A 22,032-nucleotide genomic window follows, 5' to 3' on the forward strand; every position below is an offset into this window, starting at 1 on the left:
GTATGTTCGTGATCCGTGAAATTTCAAACTACTGAAGTAGAAAGGAAAAGAAAAAGGAGAAGTAGAATGTGAAGCTCTTTCAAGAAAAGCCGGTGGCTCAAGTAGGATATCTGGCATGCCTGCCCATTGAAACGCCTGAGACTCTGCGTGTCCCAGGAAGTGAACGCGAAACTGTTGAGACGGGGCCCTGCGAGAGCCGGGCAGAGAAGATGGAAGATTAGGCGGCTTTTGAAAACACGCGCGTCGGAGGACAGCCAGATGAGATCGGTCGCGAAGTAGACGGGTGCGGTGGATCGCGTCACGAGTGGATTTTGTTGAACAAGATTGTAGGATCTCGCGGAGAAAACGAATTGTGCTGCCATCGGTCCTTCTGTGTTGGTCGACAAAGCCATGGCGGAGGAGCGGACAGTGCCCCCTGCTGCTAGTCTGCTGCTGGCGCTGAGCGTTCTCGTCATGGGTGAGTGCATTGAACATAAATATATATGTATATTGTCCGTTTATGGATGCGGTCAATAGCTTTGAATAGTTGTATTTGCATTTACTGTCCTGTATTGTCCAGTATGGTGTCAAGATCACATACATTAGAGCAGTTGCGATGCTCACTTCGAACGCCAGTGACATACGTGACAATCGGATGGGGAAAGAACAAATGGGATTTTTCTTCAAAGGGCTCGTTTCTTTGTTAGGCACAACCAAGTGATTTGAACAGACACTTAGGCCCGGAAAAGCATGGGGGCAAATACTAGTTGTCTTTAACTGTAATATTCTAATAATGACGTGAATTGAAATTAAATAAAGTGGACAAAAATCAATCTTTCGTATGTAGGATCTGAGCCCACAACCTTCGAATTGGATGAGGAGGTACTTAGGCACGGATGCTGTTGATCAGAACAGAGGGTTCAATTTTCTGGATGCTCGTTCATTTGCGACGCCGTCGAGTGTTCATAAGATCGCGTGAGGTTATAAGAGTTACGAACACTAAAACTGTGGCCTGCGGTAATATAGTTTTAACAAAGGAAAATTAGTGCAAATGAAGACGGACACACCGAGACGAGGCAAACAAGGCCCGTCTTCATGTGCGGCCATCTTCATTTGCGCTAATTTGTCTTTGTTAAAATGCAAGGCCAAATAGCTCAACAGTCTGTCATACTGTAGTATAGCACCAAGTCGGGCTAGTCTTGGGAGCAGTCTTGGGAGCACCAAGTCTCGGGAGCAATCCCAAGAATTACTATCCACGTTAAAAAACCCCAGGTGGTCACAATTTCCGGAGCCCTCCACTACGGCGTCTCTCATAATCATCTCGGGGTTTTGGGACGTTAAATCCCAAGGATTACTATTATTACTGTGATATATAGGATTCTTAGATGCGGACGTTACATTGCATACAGGCTGTTTAGGGTGAAAACGAGTTTCACGTTTCCTTTCCCGTAAGTTACAGCCATTGAGCCGTAAGCGTAACGTGCATTCGAAACTTCTTCTGAGCTGGGTAACATTGAAGTACCGGCGCTCAACGTTTGCGGAAACCGACGGCGGCAGCTCTAAATTGCAAGGCGTGTAGGAAAGTTGCTTTTAATTCTCGTTCACTAAGTTTGGCTAAGGTCTAATTAGAGTGAGCAATTTTGTTCTTACACAAAGCGCAGCTGTGAGAGAGGACAGGTTCGCAATGACAAGTAAAATAGACAAAGTAAGAAACAAACAGTGGTATATAGTTAGCACGACTGAAAAAATGGGTGGTAAACACGAAGGGAAATGTCTCTCGGGTGCAGTTATATTGTTGCTCAAATGAGTAACACTGTTTAATTACGATAAATATTACTAACCAATTTTAGAATAGTTATATAATACTTGACAAGTACGGAATAAATTCGTTCAACTTTATAAGGTGTTGCAGTGCCAATATCATTAAGATAAGAAGCTTTACACTGACCTGGGCCCAAATTTAACCAATTCTAGTATACTAGACATATAACCAGCGAACTAGCGAGAGTGGCCGGTCAATGATAAAATGAACTAAGGATCTTAGGAACCAATAGCTTAGTGAATTCGTCTCCAAGTGCCCTATTCCCTAATTGAAAAAGCGTACTGAAGGAGCGCATGAATGCGAAAGGAGCCCGTATTTGTCGTAGGAATCGAACACAGGAGGAATCGAAGAATTGGGAATTTCGAACTCTTCGCGCGAACACAAAAATCACAGCCGTCTCCGTTCCGAAAAGTAGAGCACGTATCCGGTTTTTCGTTCACGTAGATTCGCACGTAATCCTGCAGGAAATCACCGATCCTGGCATTTAGAGCTCACATTTCGCCGAGGAAGCTTTTGCTGGCTTAAACTAGAATAAGCTGCCAATTCTGTAAAATGGTGCTTTCTAAAAAAAAAAGAAAAGCCCCTACGTCTATACTATTGACACTGGAAGGGTGTCCTCTCAAGTTGTTATGAAAGACAATAATAAAAAAAATGCCTTCAACTAGCCAACATGAATAGGGTATTGCGAAAGGATGCGTTCAACGCCAGCAGTTTGATAATCCACAGGGTCTGTTACGCCTTTACGAAATGTCGTGTTCGAATTAGAGTACAAAGTGAGCTGTTCAAAGATCTAAAATAAACAGAGCGACACGAAACTGTGAGACTTAACATTCCCGGTTAAAGCCGGGCGGCTATTAAAAGTTCACTACTCGTATGTGTGGGAAACCCTTCAAAAGACAAATTTTCAAGAATTTTCGTCACAAATAATGACAACCGGGCCAGTTACCGCATTAAATCTACCGCAGAACAGAATGAATCAGCTGATGAGAGGATACCGTAATCGTGATTGACTCTTTCGCAGACCGAAAAATGAACATGTCACACTCCTGACACCTAATTATAAATGGTTTGAGTTAATACTGCCGCTGTGATAAACATGCTCAAGCTGTTCAAACAGGAAAATTAGCGGTCTGTTACGCACTTCATTGGGCAACCTCATTAACGTGAACTTCATTGCACATAACGTGGAAAAATCTGGGAGGACGCTTGAGATTCGCCTTCAAGAGTAGAACGCGTAGCGTAATCGGGCCCCGTACGCGTCGCCTTCAACCGTTGAGCAATGAACGTAACGTTAGGGCGCGTAACATTGGCTGTTTCATACTATCCTTGAATGCCTACTGCCAGCACAGCTGTGTAGTGCCCACTACGCCATAATTCTTGCTTTTGCAAGTTGCGAAGTACCCACTACAAGTGCGTAAGGTGCCGCGCGCACGTGCGCGGCTGTACACTTGGTAATGGGTTGTCAGCTTCAAACCGCTTACTCTGCGCAGTTCATATGTTTTGACGCCTGGAGCAATTCTACGACTGCGCCACATAATACTACATGCGTTAAGGAGACTTCTCCCGCTGCAATATATTCATATAACGTTTTTCTTACGAAGCAGTTTCAAGCACTGGCGTGACTCCGCGGTAGAACCATCTGCTTGCCACCCAGGTCTGGGTTCGATTCTCACTCAAACCGGAAATACTTTTATTATTTTTTTTTTTGCATCTATCTCGAACTTTCGCTCACGGACAACGCAGATTTTTCGCACACAACGGACAACGCCGACGCCGACGGCGGAATTTCTGTGAAACGAGCTCTCTAACGCTATTGCGTTAATAATATGTACTCGTTACAATACAAACAGGAGAGAAATAATCTGAGTCGTTCATATTCAAATTCATCTGTCACATTGTAATAATTTTTCTATATAAACGACATGGGCCAAGAAAATATTGTCTATAGGTAGTTATCCGAACGAAATCTTCAGCTGCTCAATATTACATGTTGCTTATATGCTCTCAACCTCATAGAACGGAAGCATGGGCTGGTTGGTGATTTAAAATCGACATATTTGCACAGCGCTAAGTGAACGAGGACGTACGAAAGGACACAACACAGCGCCGCCCGTGTTGTGTTTTTTCATACGTCCTCGTTCACTTAGCGCTGTGCAAATATGACGACTCTCAACCTCACCTTCTTTCCCCTCGCTTGTCCAGAACCTCCTCCAGCCTCTTTCAGATTGGTTCTACTTAGCTACAGATTGATTCAAGTCGAATACCAACTCGTCGTACGTGATTATATTGGCAGTGTTCCCGCTATATATACACGTAAATACAAGCAGACTTGCTGTGTTTACATCTCGATGCAAGATAAGAAAATAGTATTGTTGAGGAATACATTTCACGTAATTTTTACATTTTTATTATTATTATTATCAAGAAAACTCTCTGTTAAAGCGCTGTAGATCCATACATGCCACGTTCGACGAACATCACGTAAACCCTAGCGAAAACTATCTCTGTACAGGCTCACTCAAGTCTTCATCAAGTCACTCAAAACGCAAGTAAATATTAATGACTGCAGATGAAACAGCGCTTACAACCGTCGACTGTACAAAACGCGGAAAACTACGAGTGTAAGCACGGGCACGGGATGTTCAGTGCGGGAGTTATTTCCTGCGTCCTACTTTTAGAGCAGAGCTGTTAAAGGACCCCTGACAGCAAAATTTTTGTTTGTGACTTTTTAACCGTAATTTGTAGCTTTGTGTCTGTTAGTCCCTAAACTGAATCTTAATTGCTCTAACGTATCGTATAACTAATGCTAGCGTAGTTGTGACCATTTTAGCGTCACTTCAAAACGCCCGCCTAAAAAGCATAAGAAACTAGCGCCCCGTGCGGGGGAGCGCCGAAGATCACGTGCACTCAAGATGTTGTGACGTTGAAAGCGCAGTTTTCAAATCGAGCCCCCGCGCGCGGTAGAGTTAGAAACAATGTGAGTGCCTCGGTATGGGTTAAACCTGTTAAGCGCGTGTCCCCTCACGAAAGCTACCTCGAGAGCAGCCCGACAACAGACCGAGATGGGTGAAGAACAAAAAAAAAAAAAACACGCCATATCCACGAAGTGAATGATGATTGGGGAGCTGGCTCGGAGATAATCGGGTAGAAGGTGAATGCTCCGCACAATTCCTCTACTGTCATATAAAGACGCCACACGTTTTTGTAGTAGCGGTTGTGGTCAGGTTGTTGTCGAACCACAAGCGGTCGCAGACCTTGCGGCTGTGGCCGAAGGTGTGGTCGAAGAAATCGAGGAAATGTGGTTTTGCCTGCGTTAATGTCATCATCAAGGCGCTCGAAGAACAGGAGGAAGAAGACTTCTCTTTCGCGCGAGCTGTGCCTGTAGCGGTCGCCTATGGAACTAAGGTTATGCTTACGACGCGGGACATTGCCCCAGCTTAAGAACCTGGTGAGCCAGCTCCTAAAAGCCCTTTCCCGGTACCAGTCGTGGTATTTTGTGCACGCCACAAACCTTCTGTGACGTCCGAAATACTTGCTTTACTCGCGGATCATCACGCGGGGCCTCGATCTACGTCATACTAGTGCGATGTCGCGAGGTGCAGCCAGCTCAGATGAGCACTCACGCTTACCTTAAAACCAAATTAAAATATCTTAAAGGCAACTTTCGCCGCTAATAATCGGTCAGAAGTGCTCCCGTATGCAGGAAAGCCAAATACCGCAAACATCTCGAGGTTTCAATTTTGGTGTCAGGGGTCCTTGAAGGCCACCGGCGCTTGTCCGAAACGGTCATCATTATGAAGGCGCGCGCTCTCTTGGGCATCTTCATGTTCTGCTAAGCTCCCCGAACACGTTCGCCCGGCGTCAGCTCTCCCGCTGCAGCGATATGTCCGGAATGGGATGCAATAACTAGGATGGGCGAGAGAATGATTACACAGAGAGAGAGAGAGAGAGAGAGAGAGAAAGAAAGAAAGAAAGGGAAATAAGAGAAAAAAATATAGACAGACAGAGATGGAAATAGACATAGAGAGAGATAGAAAGAAGCAGACACAAAAGAAAGATAGAAAATACAGAGATCACGATAGAAAGAGAAAGAAAGACTGAGAGAGAAATAAAAAGAAAGAAAGAGAGATAGAATGAGAGAAAGAGATAGAAAGAATATTAAGCGATAAATATATAGAGAAAGAAAGAAAGCGAATAAACAGAACAAAAGATCGGCGAGAAAGCGAGAGAAATAAATAGATTGAGAGAGATGGAAATGCATAGAATCAGAGAGAGAAAAATAGATTTTAATTAACTGAGCTACTACGTGTTGTGATTGACAAGCGATACCAAATCAAGTCAGATCGATACCTAGCAAATACTCGTGATATACAATATGGGCACGTCAACACTTCGTGCATCGGCGTGTGAATGCACGTGTGCCTATTCAAGCCAGGTCCAGAAGAGTGCCGACCTGTTCTGCTCTGCCCCAGCCTTGAGCGACTCAGTGCAATCTGCGCAAAATTTTTTCGCTATTATTGCAGGAAAAGTATGTTATCCTGACAGCAGACTTACAGAACACGTCTCAACTCATACAGGTCCCGGGATTGTAAACGCGTTTCACATCATTTCTTTATCGCGGTCAGATTTTAAGAATGGAAAGTGAAAACACAAGTAATGACGACTTCAAAATGGTTCGTTTGCATATGGACCAAGGCAGGCTAGTTTGATTGAAAAACAATGCATATAACGACTTTGATAATGCTTTAAGAAATGTAATATTTATTTATTTATTTATTTATTTATTTATTTAGGATAGTGAGTACATTTCAGAGTGTAAGGGCAATTCACAACCGTAAAAAAACAACATAAAACTTTAATTAAGTGAACGGTGTTTCAAAGACGTTCTTGAACTGAATGCTGTCAGTGATGTTTGTCAGTGACGCAGGCAGGGAATTCCATTCATTAGGAGTTGTTGGAAAATATGACTAGGGATTAGTTACTGTGTTACATTGGGGGACTAAGTTTCTGGTGGTGACTGCGGCGAATAGATACGAGGGGTGCTGGTTGAATCAATGGTGAACGAAGTGTAGGGCTATGCTAGAAAACCTTATGGAGCAGACAAAGGCGCGTATGCTTTCGCCCCATTTCCGTCAGTGAGGTGACTGCGGTAGACCGCATACCTTTTATCGCAGTGAAACAATTCAGCGTTACATATTTTGCTGCTAGGCCACATTTCAGTTAGTTCTATGAGACTGGCTTTCAGATCATTAATTAGTACATAATTCATCCTTCTTGCTGAAAATACTCTTGGTCATAGTATATAGAACAGAAAATTCTGATTTCGAGCGAGTAGCACCGCTATCCATCTCTGTGCAGCAGAACGCGGCAACAGCAGAGTGCTCGAGGTGATGTACCGTGCGACTACGACGAAGGTTTCGAGGGACCGATCTAAAAATTGGTGTCATCTATATCATTATAACCAGAAGATTTACCACCAACGTGCAAGTTTTTTTTTTTTTTTTGTACCCAGGCTTATATGCTGTACGTAGGCCTTGGCCATACCCTGTTACCTTCATTTTAAATTTGCCCGTGGTAGGGCAGAATTTCTCACTGAGAGCGAATTCACTGTTTTTAAGCAAGGAACACTTAGCAAGCACCGATTCTTTGGGCTTGTAAGTTGAAAATTAAAAAAATTAAGGCAGATTCGCCTGAAGGAAGTGCGGAGCTGGGCAGTCGTCTTTCTTTCCCTTCGGCTTTCTCTTTCTTTGTTTACTACCTCTTTTCCCGTTTTTTGTGTCTTTTTGCTCTCTTTATTTGTATTTATTTCTTCCTGTCTCTTTATCAATTTCCTCTTTCTTGCTCTTTCTATTTTTCTTCCTACTTTTTCCCTTTCTTTCTCTTTCTTTCTAGTTCTCGCTTGCTTCCTCTTTTTTATATTTTTATACATTGTTTTGCCTGCGTCGCGCCGAGCGACGACAGCATACGACAGCCAGGGCCTCTAAAGTGCACCGCACTTATCATCATCAAGGCGTTCGTAGAACAAGAGGAAGAAGACTTCTCCTGGCGCGAGCGAGCACTCAATATGCTACAGGTGGCTATGCTATTAGTGGTTTACCTGCGTTACGCCAAGCTGCGACACCATACGATGACAGCATACGACAGCCCGGGCCCCTGAAGTGCTCCTTGTTTCCCCTTTTAATAAACCGACCGATCCTGTGAGCGCGTAATACGCTGTCAAAGTTTAGGCGAAGATTCAGTTCGTTGACAATGACGCCCGAAACGTTAGTTTCAGAGTATAGATATGTTCTGTAGTCAAGAGTCCGACGCAATCCCGTCTGGTCGGGGACAAACATGGTGAAATATAACAAAAACGCGGACCAAGGTAACATAAACAAAAAAATAAAAAAAAATTAAAAAATTAAAATAGACGAAGTTTCGGTTTTCCATACGGGAGCCTTATTCACAACGACAGAAAACGGCGTAGTGCGCTCTTCTTATCTTCTTTCTTCTTTCTAAGCCGAAACGTCGTCTTTTTTAATTTTTGTGTATTTTACCTTGGTAGGCGTTTTTGTTATATTGCACTATGAATATGTTCGTTTTCAACATTTGTTATGCCATCAAAAACTAGATTATCTCGTCGAGAACGGCACTCTGCATACGCGCAGTGCGCAGCCTTCCTACTCAAGCCGGTTGACTTTATCACGTAGCTCGTTAAAAGATTCCTTTCATTGCTGAAGTACTGTCTGGCCCTCCGACAGCCTCTAAGCGTGCCTTTATATGAGATATGGCATGAAAAGCGTTTTTCTGCTGGTATTTCAGTCACCGTTTCAGCAACTGATGTTTGTCCTGATTCCGTTCTGATTGATCGCTCGTTTAAATATTTCACTGTCTTAACAACTTCCGCAAGAGCAGCCGATTACTCACTAGGACCCGGTTTTCAATCAACATCCCCACACAAAAGCGACAGCAGGGAACAGAAAGGCTCAAACAAGGCTTCAGAGCATGGAAGCACGGCTAGAAACGGGATCATCAGATTTTGAACCATAAGTTAGTTTGAACTGGTAACTAACCTGCAGAATGAAGAGCAGCCTGCGTGAGCCTCAGTTGATTTCGATGCTTCCATGCCCATTAAGTGGCGACTGCGCAGCACTCGGTCTTCAAGGGGGGCGTTGCTGGTACTGTCGATGTTCCCGGGGCTGCCACGAGTTGTGGTAGAACGTGATGTGGCACGAAACGGTGAAGCTGGTCATGACGGCAGGAAGTCGGCAACTCTATTCCAGGTGAAATGGAATTACTGCACACCTTTGAGGATCGAGATCCGCTTTGGCAGGATAACCTTGGGCACAGTCGTTGCAGCCGGCAGCACGAAAGGTGAACAACTACAGAATGAAGAACAACGTGCGTAAGCCTCTCGTTGTTGCGATGCTTCCATGACCAATAAGAGCAATTTATTGCCCCCCTAATACCAATTTATTCGTGCAGTAACGTGAGGCAGCCCGAAAAATGCTTTTGATCTGTTTTTTGAAGCGACCGTAGCGTTTGGCCGGGTGTGCTGCCGCTTAAAAGGCGACAGGGCAGCGATGATGGAGGTGGCTGCGCGATGACGAACCTGTTACTTGCGGCAGCAAAAGCGATAACCGCTGCTTTTGCTTATCGCTGTCATGAACCGACGTGAGGGAAGCATATCGCTTGTACGCGGAACGTTAGGGAGCACTGCAATGACGGCGCGCAAGCGGGCGTCTCATGTGGCGTATTTTTGTATTTCGCGGGCATCTGTTGTAATCAGAAAAACACTAATACTTAATGTACAGAAAGTTCCAAACTGTCCAACCGGTCGTTTTGCAAACCAGTCTACAACTTTTTGATTGGCATTTTTTTCGCAGCTTCGTTGCCTTTAAAACTTCGTCAATTCATCTTGCCTAATTAAGCAATTAAACAGAGCACAAAAAATAGAGTCACTTAGCCCATGCATGCATTTGGTCGCGTAGTCGTAGAGAGCGTCGGTATATTTTGAAACTCTGGCTAGATTTAGCTGGGGCACCCTGTGTAGTCTGTATATAGCGTAATAAATCGGGCAGATCTTGGAAGGAGACTGATAAACCCTTCGACTCAAATAAAACAATACGTTCAGGCGTATGCGCGCGTAACATTGCATTTCTTTCAACGCAGTTTCAGAGCTCCAGTGCGCGACTACAACGCCGTTCCCCAAATAGTCCCAGAAGATGTAATTTGCCCCTCATAAAACATTCACTGGCGTATTCAAAAAGCGCGCTGAAAAAGAAAAAAAGAAAGCATAGGGCTGCATTTGGAGAACGAAGAAGACGCGATCAAAGCAGTTATGTTTTGGATCTCTGTATCATTGCGCCACTATGCGCCGAGTACGAGAGCTATTACTTAAGGGCCTCAGCGGCAATCTTTTTTCACGAGTCCCATGCGGCCGTCGGAGTGAGTGCGCTTGCTTCGTCTTGTTTCTTTATGATACGTAAACTGCCGTATTCTCGACGCTTTATTCTCGGAGGCTGCGTGGCTCATACATATTTAGGCACACTTTCGGGATCACTCTGAACAATTCCTTTATTTTTTTCTCGTTTTCCCGCCGCTGTGTCGTAATTCCATAATTGAAGTTGGCGTCAGAAATGCAGTTTGGCGCTTTTGAACTGTTAGAAGTGAACTTTAGGAAAGAAGGAACGATCATAGTACTCGGAAGCTAAGCGTCAGTGGACACTGTCATGTTTACGTTCACATTAACCGCCGGCTTCTTGGCCAGTCCCCCGGTTATGGGTAGGCACAAGTAATAAGAAGCAATCAAGGAAGCCAGCAAGGCATTGGTCACTGTATGTTGACAAGCAAATGAGCGAAGCTGACGAGTTGCACACCTCAGTGTACAGCTACCTCGTGGTGTCTTGCACGGCAAAGGAAACGGGGTGGATCTGGGTTGATGAAGATTAACTGGAAAGAAAAGTGGACGTATGAGCAGACGAGAAAGGTCTCCGACGCTAAAAGGAACGTACAGTGGAATCTCGTTGCTACGATTCTGCACAACACGTTTTTCGGCCTAATTGGTTTTAGTTTTATTCTCGGCCAACGTCCCCAGGGAATTAAAGCATTTTTATGCGGGTAATGCGGTTACATTTTTGCCCAAATTTCAATAATACGACCGCGAAAGACGATCTTGGCCGATATATCTAGAAATCCACAGTTTATTCTTCATTATACTAGCTTCATTTTTTTTTACGTTTCAGGAGAATTTACTCCTACACGTTGAAAACAAGAAAGTGCAGCGCAAATTGGCTAGCTACTTCAATGTTGCTGAATAAAAGTCAGCTGCTGACGGACTGCGCATATCTTCCTCCTTTTTTATAACCTCTTTGGTCAATACGATTTTTGCATATCTTTTATTTTACGGTTCCCTTTACAAACGTATCAACGAGATTCCACTGCATATCGTGGTGTGCGTGGGCCGGCTCGCGCAAGATGATGTGAACTCTGGTGCGTCAGCGCACCGCCGTGTTGTTTACGCAGGATAGGTGTAGAGCTGTTTAGCTCGAGGGTGCGGGTTCCATTCCTGGCGAAGGCGGCTGCCTTTCGATGGGGATGAAATGTGAAAAAAAGAAACACGCTTACTTAGACTTAGATCTATGCACGATAAGTAATCAAAGGTGGTCAAAATTACTCCGGTGTACCCCACCACGGCGGTCCTCATTATCATATTGTGGTTTCGGCGAGGAATACCACAGAATTCAAATAAAGATCCTGGCTGAAGAAGCCAATCAAGACCTGAAAGCAACGTTTCACTCTTAACATAAGCGTAATCATGAGTACTAAATAATATTTTTTCTAATTAGCAAGAAACTTCGTCGCGTAAACGACAGACTGCACGTCTTTCTTTCTTTCTTTCTTTCTTTCTTTCTTTCTTTCTTTCTTTCTTTCTTTCTTTCTTTCTTTCTTTCTTTCTTTCTTTCTTTCTTTCTTTCTTTCTTTCTTTCTTTCTTTCTTTCTTTCTTTCTTTCTTTCTTTCTTTCTTTCTTTCTTTCTCTCTGTAGCCCTAAATTCATAAAGCAGCGCCAACTTCGGCTGACGGCCTAAAGTTAGCTCAACTTTGCGTGTTCGCAAAGAAAGTTAGCTAAAAGGAAATAATCGATTACGAATGCAAGACGAGTACAGTGTAAGCAGTATAAGGTCATACGTACCGAAGCAAAAATAAAAAGGAAATACTAGCGCACATAGGACACCTGGAAAGAGAGCTTGAACTTTTGAACATGCCGCTTTTCCTTTCCTAAAGCATTAAGCATATTGAAGGAAGAAACACGAAAAATGTTCTTGGAATGCTACACATGATAAGATTTGTAGCACCGACGCAGAGCTACCTTTAGTATGCTTACATGAATAGGCGTAAGGAGAAATTGGGATGCTGTATTGGCAACTGATGCAGGGATGGCGCAATAGCTTCAAGCACTCTCATACAAGGAGGGTGTTTTCGATTTCGACAGCTTATGCATGAGTTTGGGTCGCCGTTGCACTAAAGAGCAAGATTACTGTACGTGTGCCATAACGGTTGCTTCACATATCCTGTCTAGACGACGTTTCTTTTTTCGCGTTATAAGAAAGTAGCTGCAATGATATCCCGAAACAAAAGTCAATGAATTACTATTATCGTTGCCCACGCAACGCGCCGTGCGCTGCATTTCATGCTACCCTGTACGGCTTTTGTTAAAAAAAAGCATTTTTTTTTACAAGAGAGAGAGAAAGATACGAAGAGGAAAGGCAGGGAGGTTAACCAAGCTTCGGCTCGGTTGGCTACCCTACACTTGGGGTGGGGGAAGGGGTATAATAGAAAGGAAAGGGTAGAGAAGAAAGAAGAAGAGTAAGAAAGAGATGGATGAACAGCGTGAAACTACACAACACGAACTCGCGCTGTTAGTTCACAGGCGCCCGTGAAGTCTGGTGGTCCTCAAGAAGCACAAGAGGACTTTCGTGGCCTTGGGCATATGCGAGACCGTAGGCCAAGGTCCCAAGATCTTCTTTTCTGTCAGTGGTCTTGAGTCCAGGTGACTGGAGCTTGACTTCCATACTACGTCGTTGAGCCTGGTATGATGGACAGTGGCATAGAATGTGTTCAAGCGTCTCCTCGGCAGGCGCAGATGTTGCATGCCGCACTGCTGGCCATTCCAATGAGACACGAATACGCATTCGTAAATGCCACGCCCAACACATGCGGCACAGTAAAGTTACATCGTGTCGTGAGAGCCCGGATGGCAAACGAAGTTGCAAATTTGGGTCAATCGAATACAGGCGCGCGTTGGAAAAACCCTGCGTATTCCATTGTAGAAGAGTGACAAAGTGCGTTTAACTCCTATGGAGCATATGCAATTACCATTTTCATTACGTTTTTAAGACTTTAGCGTACAGCAGGTAAGATGTACATGCGAGGAATTGTTAAATATGAACTTGGGCCTTTGAGCTGTTTTCTTGGAAATAGGTACGTCTTTGGCTCAGCAGAAGTGAATGAATGAGTTTCTAAAGAATACAAATGACATACGCAGAAATCTCGTATAAAATTCGCCTAAAGTTCGGGTCAGCTCAACTCGTGGGCAGAGCGCTTAAGAAATCACGTTTGACCAATAGCCAGAGAGCATGCATTACAATTGGATGATTGGTTCAGGAAACAAGGGGAATAATCTTGCCGCCTATAGCCATGTTCTTGATCCGCCGCGGTGGTTATGGCGCTCGGCTGCTGACCCGAAGGTCGCGGGATCGAATCCCGGCCGCGGCGGTTCCATTTCGATGGAAGCGACAGTGCTTGAGGTCCGTGTAATTAGATTTAGGTGCACGTTAAAAAACTCCAAGTGGTCGAAATTTCCGGAGCCCTCCACTACGGCGTCCCTCAATCATATCGTTGTTTTCGGACGTTGTAACCTCAAACAATTATTATTATTAGCCAGACTCTTAACCTGGCCTTCTTGCTTGCGTGCGCGCTTTTCTTCATTTAGTGAGCTATTCGTTCGTCAACTGATGAAAGTTCCAGTATCACTGAATTTAGGTAGCGAGCAAATTAAGATGGTGGTGCTAGTGAAGGGGCGTGCCCAATTTAGCGTACGACATCCAAATGATAGTGCCCTTGTGAACGTCGTACTCATCAGTCTGCGTGAGTATCGAGCGGTCTTTGCGCGACTTGCTATCAGTCTCGTCTACGCAAATAAAGCCAGGACTCCAATTGTCGGTCGTTGTTTACACATCCTCTTGCAGTCTTTTTTATCCTTTCTTTATGGTGTAACCAGTAACGTCAATACAAATGAAATGGAGAACGCTCATGTAATAATACCATCCCTGATGTAACAGCACAGTCATACAGCGGGCTAGTACAGGAAACGTGTTAGGGCGCCATCACTCGTCCCTAACGAACTTCAACCGTCAACTTAATATGTATAGCTGAAAGCGCCTGCCTATACATATATCAATGTATAGAAGATTGGATGGACGAATGGATAGATACAGAGACATATATAAAACTTGATCGATATAGAGAGACAGAAACTGATGACTCGCTGGTTTGATTTATTCATACATGCATATACGCTGAACGGTATGCCAGTGCGGACTGCCCTGCCTGTGGACTATTAGCAACATTGAAGCATGTGTTATGGGAATGTGAAGCCATCGGCTCCGCCTTCAGCGAGGACAGGTGGGCAGCGCTCTTGCGCAGCCCAGAACTCCATGACCAAACCCTGGCCGTCCAGAGTGCCCGCGAACGGGCCGCCACGCTCGGCGTGGCGGTCCCTACGTGGGACTAGCCGGGTGGCGCGGGGTCTCCCCTGCGTCTTCTCTGGACCCCAATAAAGTTTGCATCATCATCATCATCATCATGCATATACACTGTATATAGGTGGTTAAACGAACGAACGAATGAACGATAGATAGATAGATAGATAGATAGATAGATAGATAGATAGATAGATAGATAGATAGATAGATAGATAGATAGATAGATAGATAGATAGATAGATAGATAGATAGATAGATAGATAGATAGATAGATAGATAGATAGATAGATAGATAGATAGATAGATAGATAGATAGATAGATAGATAGATAGATAGATAGATAGATAGATAGATAGATAGATAGATAGATAGAGTTGAAAGTGTGCTTTCTTTTTTCGCTCTCGAGTCCCGGAGCGCATCGCTATCCCCGCCCACCTGCTTCAAAATCCCCCACTTCGATTATCTCAAGGAATCATCCTGCCTCGTTCTCCTTGGAGACTGCATATTTCATCGAGTGTTTTCATGCTCGCCCTCTCTTCCTCTCTAGTTCACTACTTGCGCTTCTTTGTGTGGGCCCCATTTCCCCGGTGTCTGTCGTGCACCATTTGACGGCACTCGATTCGAGTCGTACTCTGGGCTTCCGTTCGATGTCGCCAAATGACAAATTAGCTCCGAGGCACAATTACCATTGCGAAAGCGCTTCTCTTCCCCTTTCTCTTCCTTCCGCAACCGCGCGGATCCAGCGCTGCTGCTACGCTTACTCGCGCGAGCAGGCACATACATACGTACATAAGAACGCACGCACGCTCGCATTACATAAACGTCGAGAGGCCCCTGATGTCGCCGGGTTCGTCTCTCTCGCCCTCCGCTTAGAGAAGACGTGGGGTCCTGGAACATTATCAGGACATCATTTTGGAGCCAGGGTCATCCAATATCAATTACTCACGTCTTCGTTTCTGCACGTTTGTTTCTTTCCGTGCTTTCCCCTGAGTCGTGCCTTTTCGCTTCATGACGCACCGAAATGTGAAGAAGAGGAGTACGTTGGAGGAGAGGTTTCGGAACAGAAAACCGCAATCGAGGATCCAGAAACTTTCGTTGCGTGGTTTGGTAGACGTGAAGCGACGGCAGTGAAGAGAGGAAAACATCGCCATTGCGGTGCAGGGCCCCGTTGGCAGGCAGCGAATGGCAGGCACTCTGGCTCGCTGCTGAAGGTAAAATCAGGGACGCAATAAACGTCAGCTGGTGCAGGTAGAGACAACAATTAATTGCCGAGTGGACGTGTTTTCTTTCGCTTCTTCTTTCTCTCTTTATTTCTTCGGGCAGGTTTGACGAGGTCGTAAAAAATAAATCGCGGGAAGATTTTATGGGCTGTCACGATGGTCGTCTCCGTGGCTAGAGCGCTGTCTTCATTTTCTTTTTTCTTTCCTTTTTTTTACCCTTCGCGCAGTTTTCATCTCCCCTTGTATCCGGCCTTGCTTAATCCCAGAATACGGTGGCTGAAAATATGGTCTCGGCGCTACCTGGCTGTCTTGCGATGGCGGATAGTGCTTCTATTGCTTGCGATAACGTAGGCTGTAACTCGGTTTAGCGATTGTTACCACCCGCGTAGATGTTCGTATTATTCTTTATTAAAACGTTATCTCGAGGGAAACCATACGTAGTCTTGACTATCGGTTAGTGCAGAGATGATTATTTCGTGAGCCGAAGGTCGGTAGCGTGCGATAGATCATGTTTTCTGATACTACCGGGCAGAGCTGTTGATGTGGAGCCCGGACAGCCTGCCTCGCTGCTCTAGGTGATCAATGTGCGGTTACTCGGGGTATAGTTGAGTTAATATTTACGTTCCAGCAAGGAGCTGCCCTGCTCGGTCCCCCCCCCCCCCCCCCGTTTCTATAAAACCGCTACATCGCACGACAGCCGAGAAATGCCACGGCGTCTGGTTCTTGTTACTCTGTTTTTCTGGAGGTGTGGTCTCGCTCGAGAATTGTTTATCAAGTCTTTCCTCGTTGATTATTGTTGAACACGTGTTGCCGTCAGGCTGCGTTCGACAAAACTATGCCACGCCACGGCTAAAAAAACACCTGCCACTGCATTTCAGTAAACACAAGTGCATCTACATAAAAAAAACTAATTATTTTCAGGGAAAGAAATTAATGTAATGATAAGCAACGAAATCAAAGTTTCCTCCCGTGCGCAGCCTCGGAATGTAGAGGAACATCACAACAACACACTCGTATTCTGCTTCCTCATTATGATGAAAATGACATTTCATACACGTGTCCATGCCCTCTTATTGGAAGATGGGTGTGCTTGACAAAAGTCCACAAAAACGCTAGAGGTGGCGTGTGGACAGAGCGTTGCGAATATCACATTTGCATAGCATTACACATAGGCACAGCAATGCAAATGCCATATTACCGCTCTGCAGAAAGGAAGAGAGAGGGAGACGGAAATGAAAGAAATAACACGAAGCGAAAGGCAAAGAACGTAATTGCGTCTAGGGCGACTGCCCGATGCTAGCGCGGCCAGTGTTTTTCGCTGGTATCGAGACGCTTTAACCATGCATCCAAAATTGCGCACCAGAAGGTTTCTCGGAGGCCATTCTTTAACTGCGACGTCGCTGAATCGTTACCTATCGGCGTTGGTATTGTCATGCCGCATTACTTCACGTCACCGCTCACCGACGGCGGCACCGCCCTGCCACGCCCCGCCTAGCCCCGCCAAAGCAGCGAGCACAGTGCGAGAGAGAATGTGTTAGATATAAGGCGCGTTTGTGGGGTGTCCTGCATCTGCCTCGGTAACTTAGTTGGTAAAGCGCCGGGCGCTTATCGTCGCGGACCGAGAGGCTATAGGTTCGGCCACTGGCGGCGGAACTTTTTCTTATAGTTGTTTCTTTCTCATTCGTTAGCGTCCACTTTATCAACGTCATATCCGTGACGGAAATACGTCACTGAAGTCTTGGGGGACCCCGGCATGAAACACATTCGTGTTAAAAGAAGACACGGACGTGGAACCATAACAAAAATTTTGTGCTATGCTGCACTGGAAATGAGAGGTTCAGGACGTTGGAAGATAACACAAATAAAGGGAGAGGGAAAGAGAAACGAAGGGGAATTGTGGGGAGGTTAACCAAGCTTGGGCTCGGTTGGCCACCTTACATGTGGGGTGGGGAAAAAAGGGGGAATAATAGATTAAACAGAGAAGAAAGAACAAGCGTAAGAAAAAAGGCATGAGCGGTTTGTGTGAATACACACAACACGAACTCGCGCTGGTAGTTCACAGACGCTTGTGAAGTCAGGTCGTCTTCAAGTAGCACAGTAGTGCTTTCGTGGTCTTTTGCATGTACGAAACCTTGAGCTAAGGTCCCGGGATCTTCTTTTCTGATAGCGGTCTTGCATCAAGACTATGGAATTTGGATTCTAAAACACACCGTTGAGGCTAGTAGGATTGGCAGTGGCATAGAATATGCTCAGTCGTCTCTTCACAGATAGATAAGCTGCATGCCGCGCTGTTCGCCATTCCAATGAGACAAAAATACGCATTCGTAACCCCCCCCCCCCCCAATAGTCTCACGCCCCCTCCTCTTTTATAACAATGGTTGAGAAACTGAACACATTGCCGGAAACACTGATGTTCCCAGTAGTGTTTAAGCTTAATTTAACACTTGCCAGTGCTAAACTAGCTTACGCCGGTTTGTGCTCCGTAGGAACTGTAACAACGGATGTGAAATTGTATGGCGCGATAGCTGACGAGGGCAGTATTTTTGAGCAAAAACAATTTTCTCTACCAACCGTATCTAATTTTCTATACGGGGCTTGCTTAATCGACATGAGGAGCAAACTAATAAATAATCGAAGTTTTCTGTTGAGTTATGTCAGCGTCTGGAGCTGGCGAAATCTTCCGCCTAAGGTTGAACGTTTCCCGCTACGCCGTAACAAATGCGTCTCACCTGCAGCCCCTTCACATTAACTGCCGTAGTGATTCTGCGCTGGACAGGTTAGGCGAACATGCGTACGGAACTTAAGGAGTGACTTACTTTTTCTGAGCAGGAATGCGCAGTGCGATCGTCTTAAAACAGGGCGCAGAAGCGATTAGCACGAATGAATAGATAAAGAAATGCGCACTTCGTCCCACTGCTATCGTGCCTTGCCGTTAAAAGAAAACGTAAAAAATTTCAGATTACTACTTTGTTTCATTATATACACTGGTGCCACTTGGGAAATACCGCGCTGTTATTGTGTGTTCGCTCGAAGGCGCGCACTCTCTCAACCTCCCTCCCTGGTTTCACGCCCCCGTGTTACAGCCACAGTTGAGAAATTATCGCGCAAACAAATGTCTCTCTTTTTGAAGGGACAGTACGCAAGCAGCTGGCAGTGCCGTAAGACGCCCGCTAGACAGTGCGCGTTCTTTTTTTTTCCCTGTGATATTTTTCACGTTTTCGTTGCAGTCTCCCGTTCGTTTCGCAAAAGGAAACCATATATCAAGGATTCGCTCGCCTCGAGATTAAAATGGATTATTCGCACGTCTCCGCTGCTCTGAACTTAATGTGTGCGCCCGCGTACGCTACGCCTGGGAAAGGGCGCGACGGTTTTAAAAAGGGAAAGAGGGAGAGGAGAAAAAAGGGAAAATTCACAACTACGTCAGCGTCGAATTATTGCGCAGTGGAAACAAAAAAAAAAGAAACTGCAGGGTAGAGAGGCCTTCTCTTGCATTAGAGATGAGGGATACAAACTTTCCACTACCTTTTAAATGAGCGGCTGTCTTACCAGCCACAAAAGAAGAAAACAACGAGCATGAATTACAGCCAAGGTGGATGAACGCTTGCGGCTGGCTCTCTAGAGTATACGCGTTGTCACTATTTAGGATCCAGAGACCCCCCCTTGATCGTATTTGCGGCGGTGCACTGCGGTGGCAACCACCTGGTATGCGTGAGAGATGGAGACCGTTAAGCAAACGTACCGGCTAATTAGGACATGAGATTTGTTGGGGTCATCAACGCGAACGGTAGCTTCACCGTCCCATTCACCCGTCCTTCCTTTTTTCCCTGTTCTCATCGTGTCGGAACGTGTCTCATGCATTTCTATACGAAATGTATGCGACGCTTTTAAGTGTACCTGTACGTCAGCGCTGAATTACCGGTACACTTAAAAGGACACTAAAGAGAAAAGTGTTTTTTTCTCGTATTGGTAAGTTACTCTTTCGCGATGCCAAAATCACCACGCTTGCCGCGAGGAGACGCTTGGCACGCGAGAAAACACGGAAAAAGAAAATGCGGGTGGCGACACCACACTGAAGTTCTCGCGCCAGTCGCCGTGACGTCATAGATTTTGACGCCGTCTGCTAAGGTATGCGTGGTTCGTAATCGGTAAAAATGAAGTATATCGTCTTTTGAGGGAGCCAGAGGCTTAACATACAAAGTTTCGGGAAATTTTCTTGAGCCAATGTCGCCAAAATACTAAACATTAAACTTGAAATACGTGACGTAAAGCACGCAGATTTCGGCGTGAAATTTAAAATTGAAACACTGACCTCGATTTTCTCCTGTATCGATGAACACGTGATGGTGAAATTAACGACATTAGAGTTCTCAGTGTAAAATGTATCAATCTAAACCGATTCATCGTTCCACTTTAGTGTCCCTTTGAATGTGCCGGTACGCCACCGCTGAATTATCGGTGTCCGCGCCGCTCGTAGCCATGACGGCGAGTGTTGTCACTACGACTCTGCTGCGTAGCGACGCTCGCTGTCGCTACGGGCTGCGCTGACTAACACTCCGACGTTTGCATGCACATAAATACCCAGTTAGGTGGGCGGGGGTAGGACCGCCGCAGTAGCTTAATTGGTAGAGCGCAGGGTGCGTAATCCGAAGGTCGCAGGTACAGTCGCTGCCGTCTTTCCGTTCACTTTACTTTCTTCACATATATATCAAAATTACTATAATGTGCTTAAAACAGTACAATTAATGTCCCCTATACCAAACTTGACATCGTGACCTGCTGGTTTTCATTAAGGTTGTGTCAAAACAAAGAAACGCGCCCTCTAAATTTCCGTCTTTCATTCGGAGCACTTAAAAACAATATCTTTAATAATGACCGTGCCGCGAGGTTCAGCATAGCCTAAGCCTATTTACACCCAATCGTGCTGCTACGTCTACTGCATAGATTTTTCCAGTGTTTCACTGCTTCGTATCATCTGTTGCAATGCGGGCGCCTCCCTGTGTAACTGTTTGCACTTTGTTGTTCGCACACGACTGAACAAATTGAGCTGTAGGTGCATGAAAGAGCTACTATTTCTGATTTTTCTTCGCCGATGGCCCGTTCGGTACTCCGCTGTTGTAATAACAAAAGACGCAACAAAAGCGCTTAGCAACACATCACCTTTCTCTCTGCTTCAGCGCCATTTTTCTCGGTAGATGTGGTGTCCGTCATTTTGTTCAATATCACGTGGTATACCTGAACGGGTTGCGGAGGTTACATAAGCATAAACGAGAGGAAGGGAGGCCTACATGCGTGGTAGACTTGACATCGGTAAAAAAAAGAGAGAAACCACAACTAATTGAGATGACACTAAAGTTAATGCGAAATTATTCATAAATAAATAAATAGAAATCACTGCCCAAGCACTGTGTACGAATGGTTAACAGTGGAAGCTGAACCGTACGGCCCCGGTGTTTATCACTGGGTTAATCCCGATGGTTCAACAAAGCATTTCTCACTTATTGATTACGCCGGTACAGAACTCTTAGCTGGTGTTTTCCGCCCGTGTTTTCCAAATCTTTATATTTACGGGACCAGTAGGGAGTAGTGGGGTTTGCCTAATTTGTGTGGCACACATGCGCTAGGAGCTTTCGCGCACATAGGAAGGACGAATTTTGGTTTCGCCTAGTCATAAACAGCTTTGCTGTAATTAATTAATTAATTAATTAATTAATTACTGTAATGTAAGTGCTTTGTTTCTTGTTTTCAGCAAGCACAGGCATATTGACCTTTAAATGAGGACAACGTTGATCACCATTTTGCTGATGACTACAGAAATGATTCATCTTTTTTTTGTCGCATAAGCATACGACTAGCGAGCCGAGCCTTTACTCAGAGGAACGCAACTTTCGTGACCGGTGGCGAAAAAGACAATGCCCTGCAGGATAAATACTGTTATCCTGCTGAAACGCGAAGTACAAACTAAGGCTCGAACTAATCCTTCTATTGGCGGAGCATGTTTTTGATCACCCTAATGCCGAAATAATTGCAGAAAGAAAAGACCGTAGTCAACATTGGGACCGACTCTCCAGCAGGCCGAGTAGGTCGCTAGCGTAACAGGCAGCGAATGCGACAGAGAGCAGTTTCACGATGCCCGGGTGCCAGGAGAGAGCCGGTAAATAGATTCGCGCCACTAAATTAGGAAAACAACGGCACGGGGCGTGCAGCGAGGTCATAGAGGCGAGACGGCGAAGTACCAGCCCTACTGTGCGCGAGAAGACGTGGGTACGG

General features: G+C 45.2%; 1 protein-coding gene across 1 annotated transcript in view; it reads left to right on the plus strand.

The window, feature by feature from the left end:
- The first annotated feature begins 390 nt into the window (after positions 1–390).
- The window catches only part of LOC119381769 (Down syndrome cell adhesion molecule-like protein Dscam2), a 400,583-nt gene continuing 378,941 nt past the window's right edge, over positions 391–22,032 (plus strand). Inside the window, 1 exon segment of the mRNA XM_049412889.1 lies at positions 391–457. Within this exon segment, the coding sequence (XP_049268846.1) occupies positions 391–457 (67 nt within the window).

The sequence above is a fragment of the Rhipicephalus sanguineus genome, chromosome 2 (genome assembly GCF_013339695.2).
Source record: "Rhipicephalus sanguineus isolate Rsan-2018 chromosome 2, BIME_Rsan_1.4, whole genome shotgun sequence".
In the NCBI taxonomy this organism is placed as follows: Eukaryota; Metazoa; Arthropoda; class Arachnida; order Ixodida; family Ixodidae; genus Rhipicephalus; species Rhipicephalus sanguineus.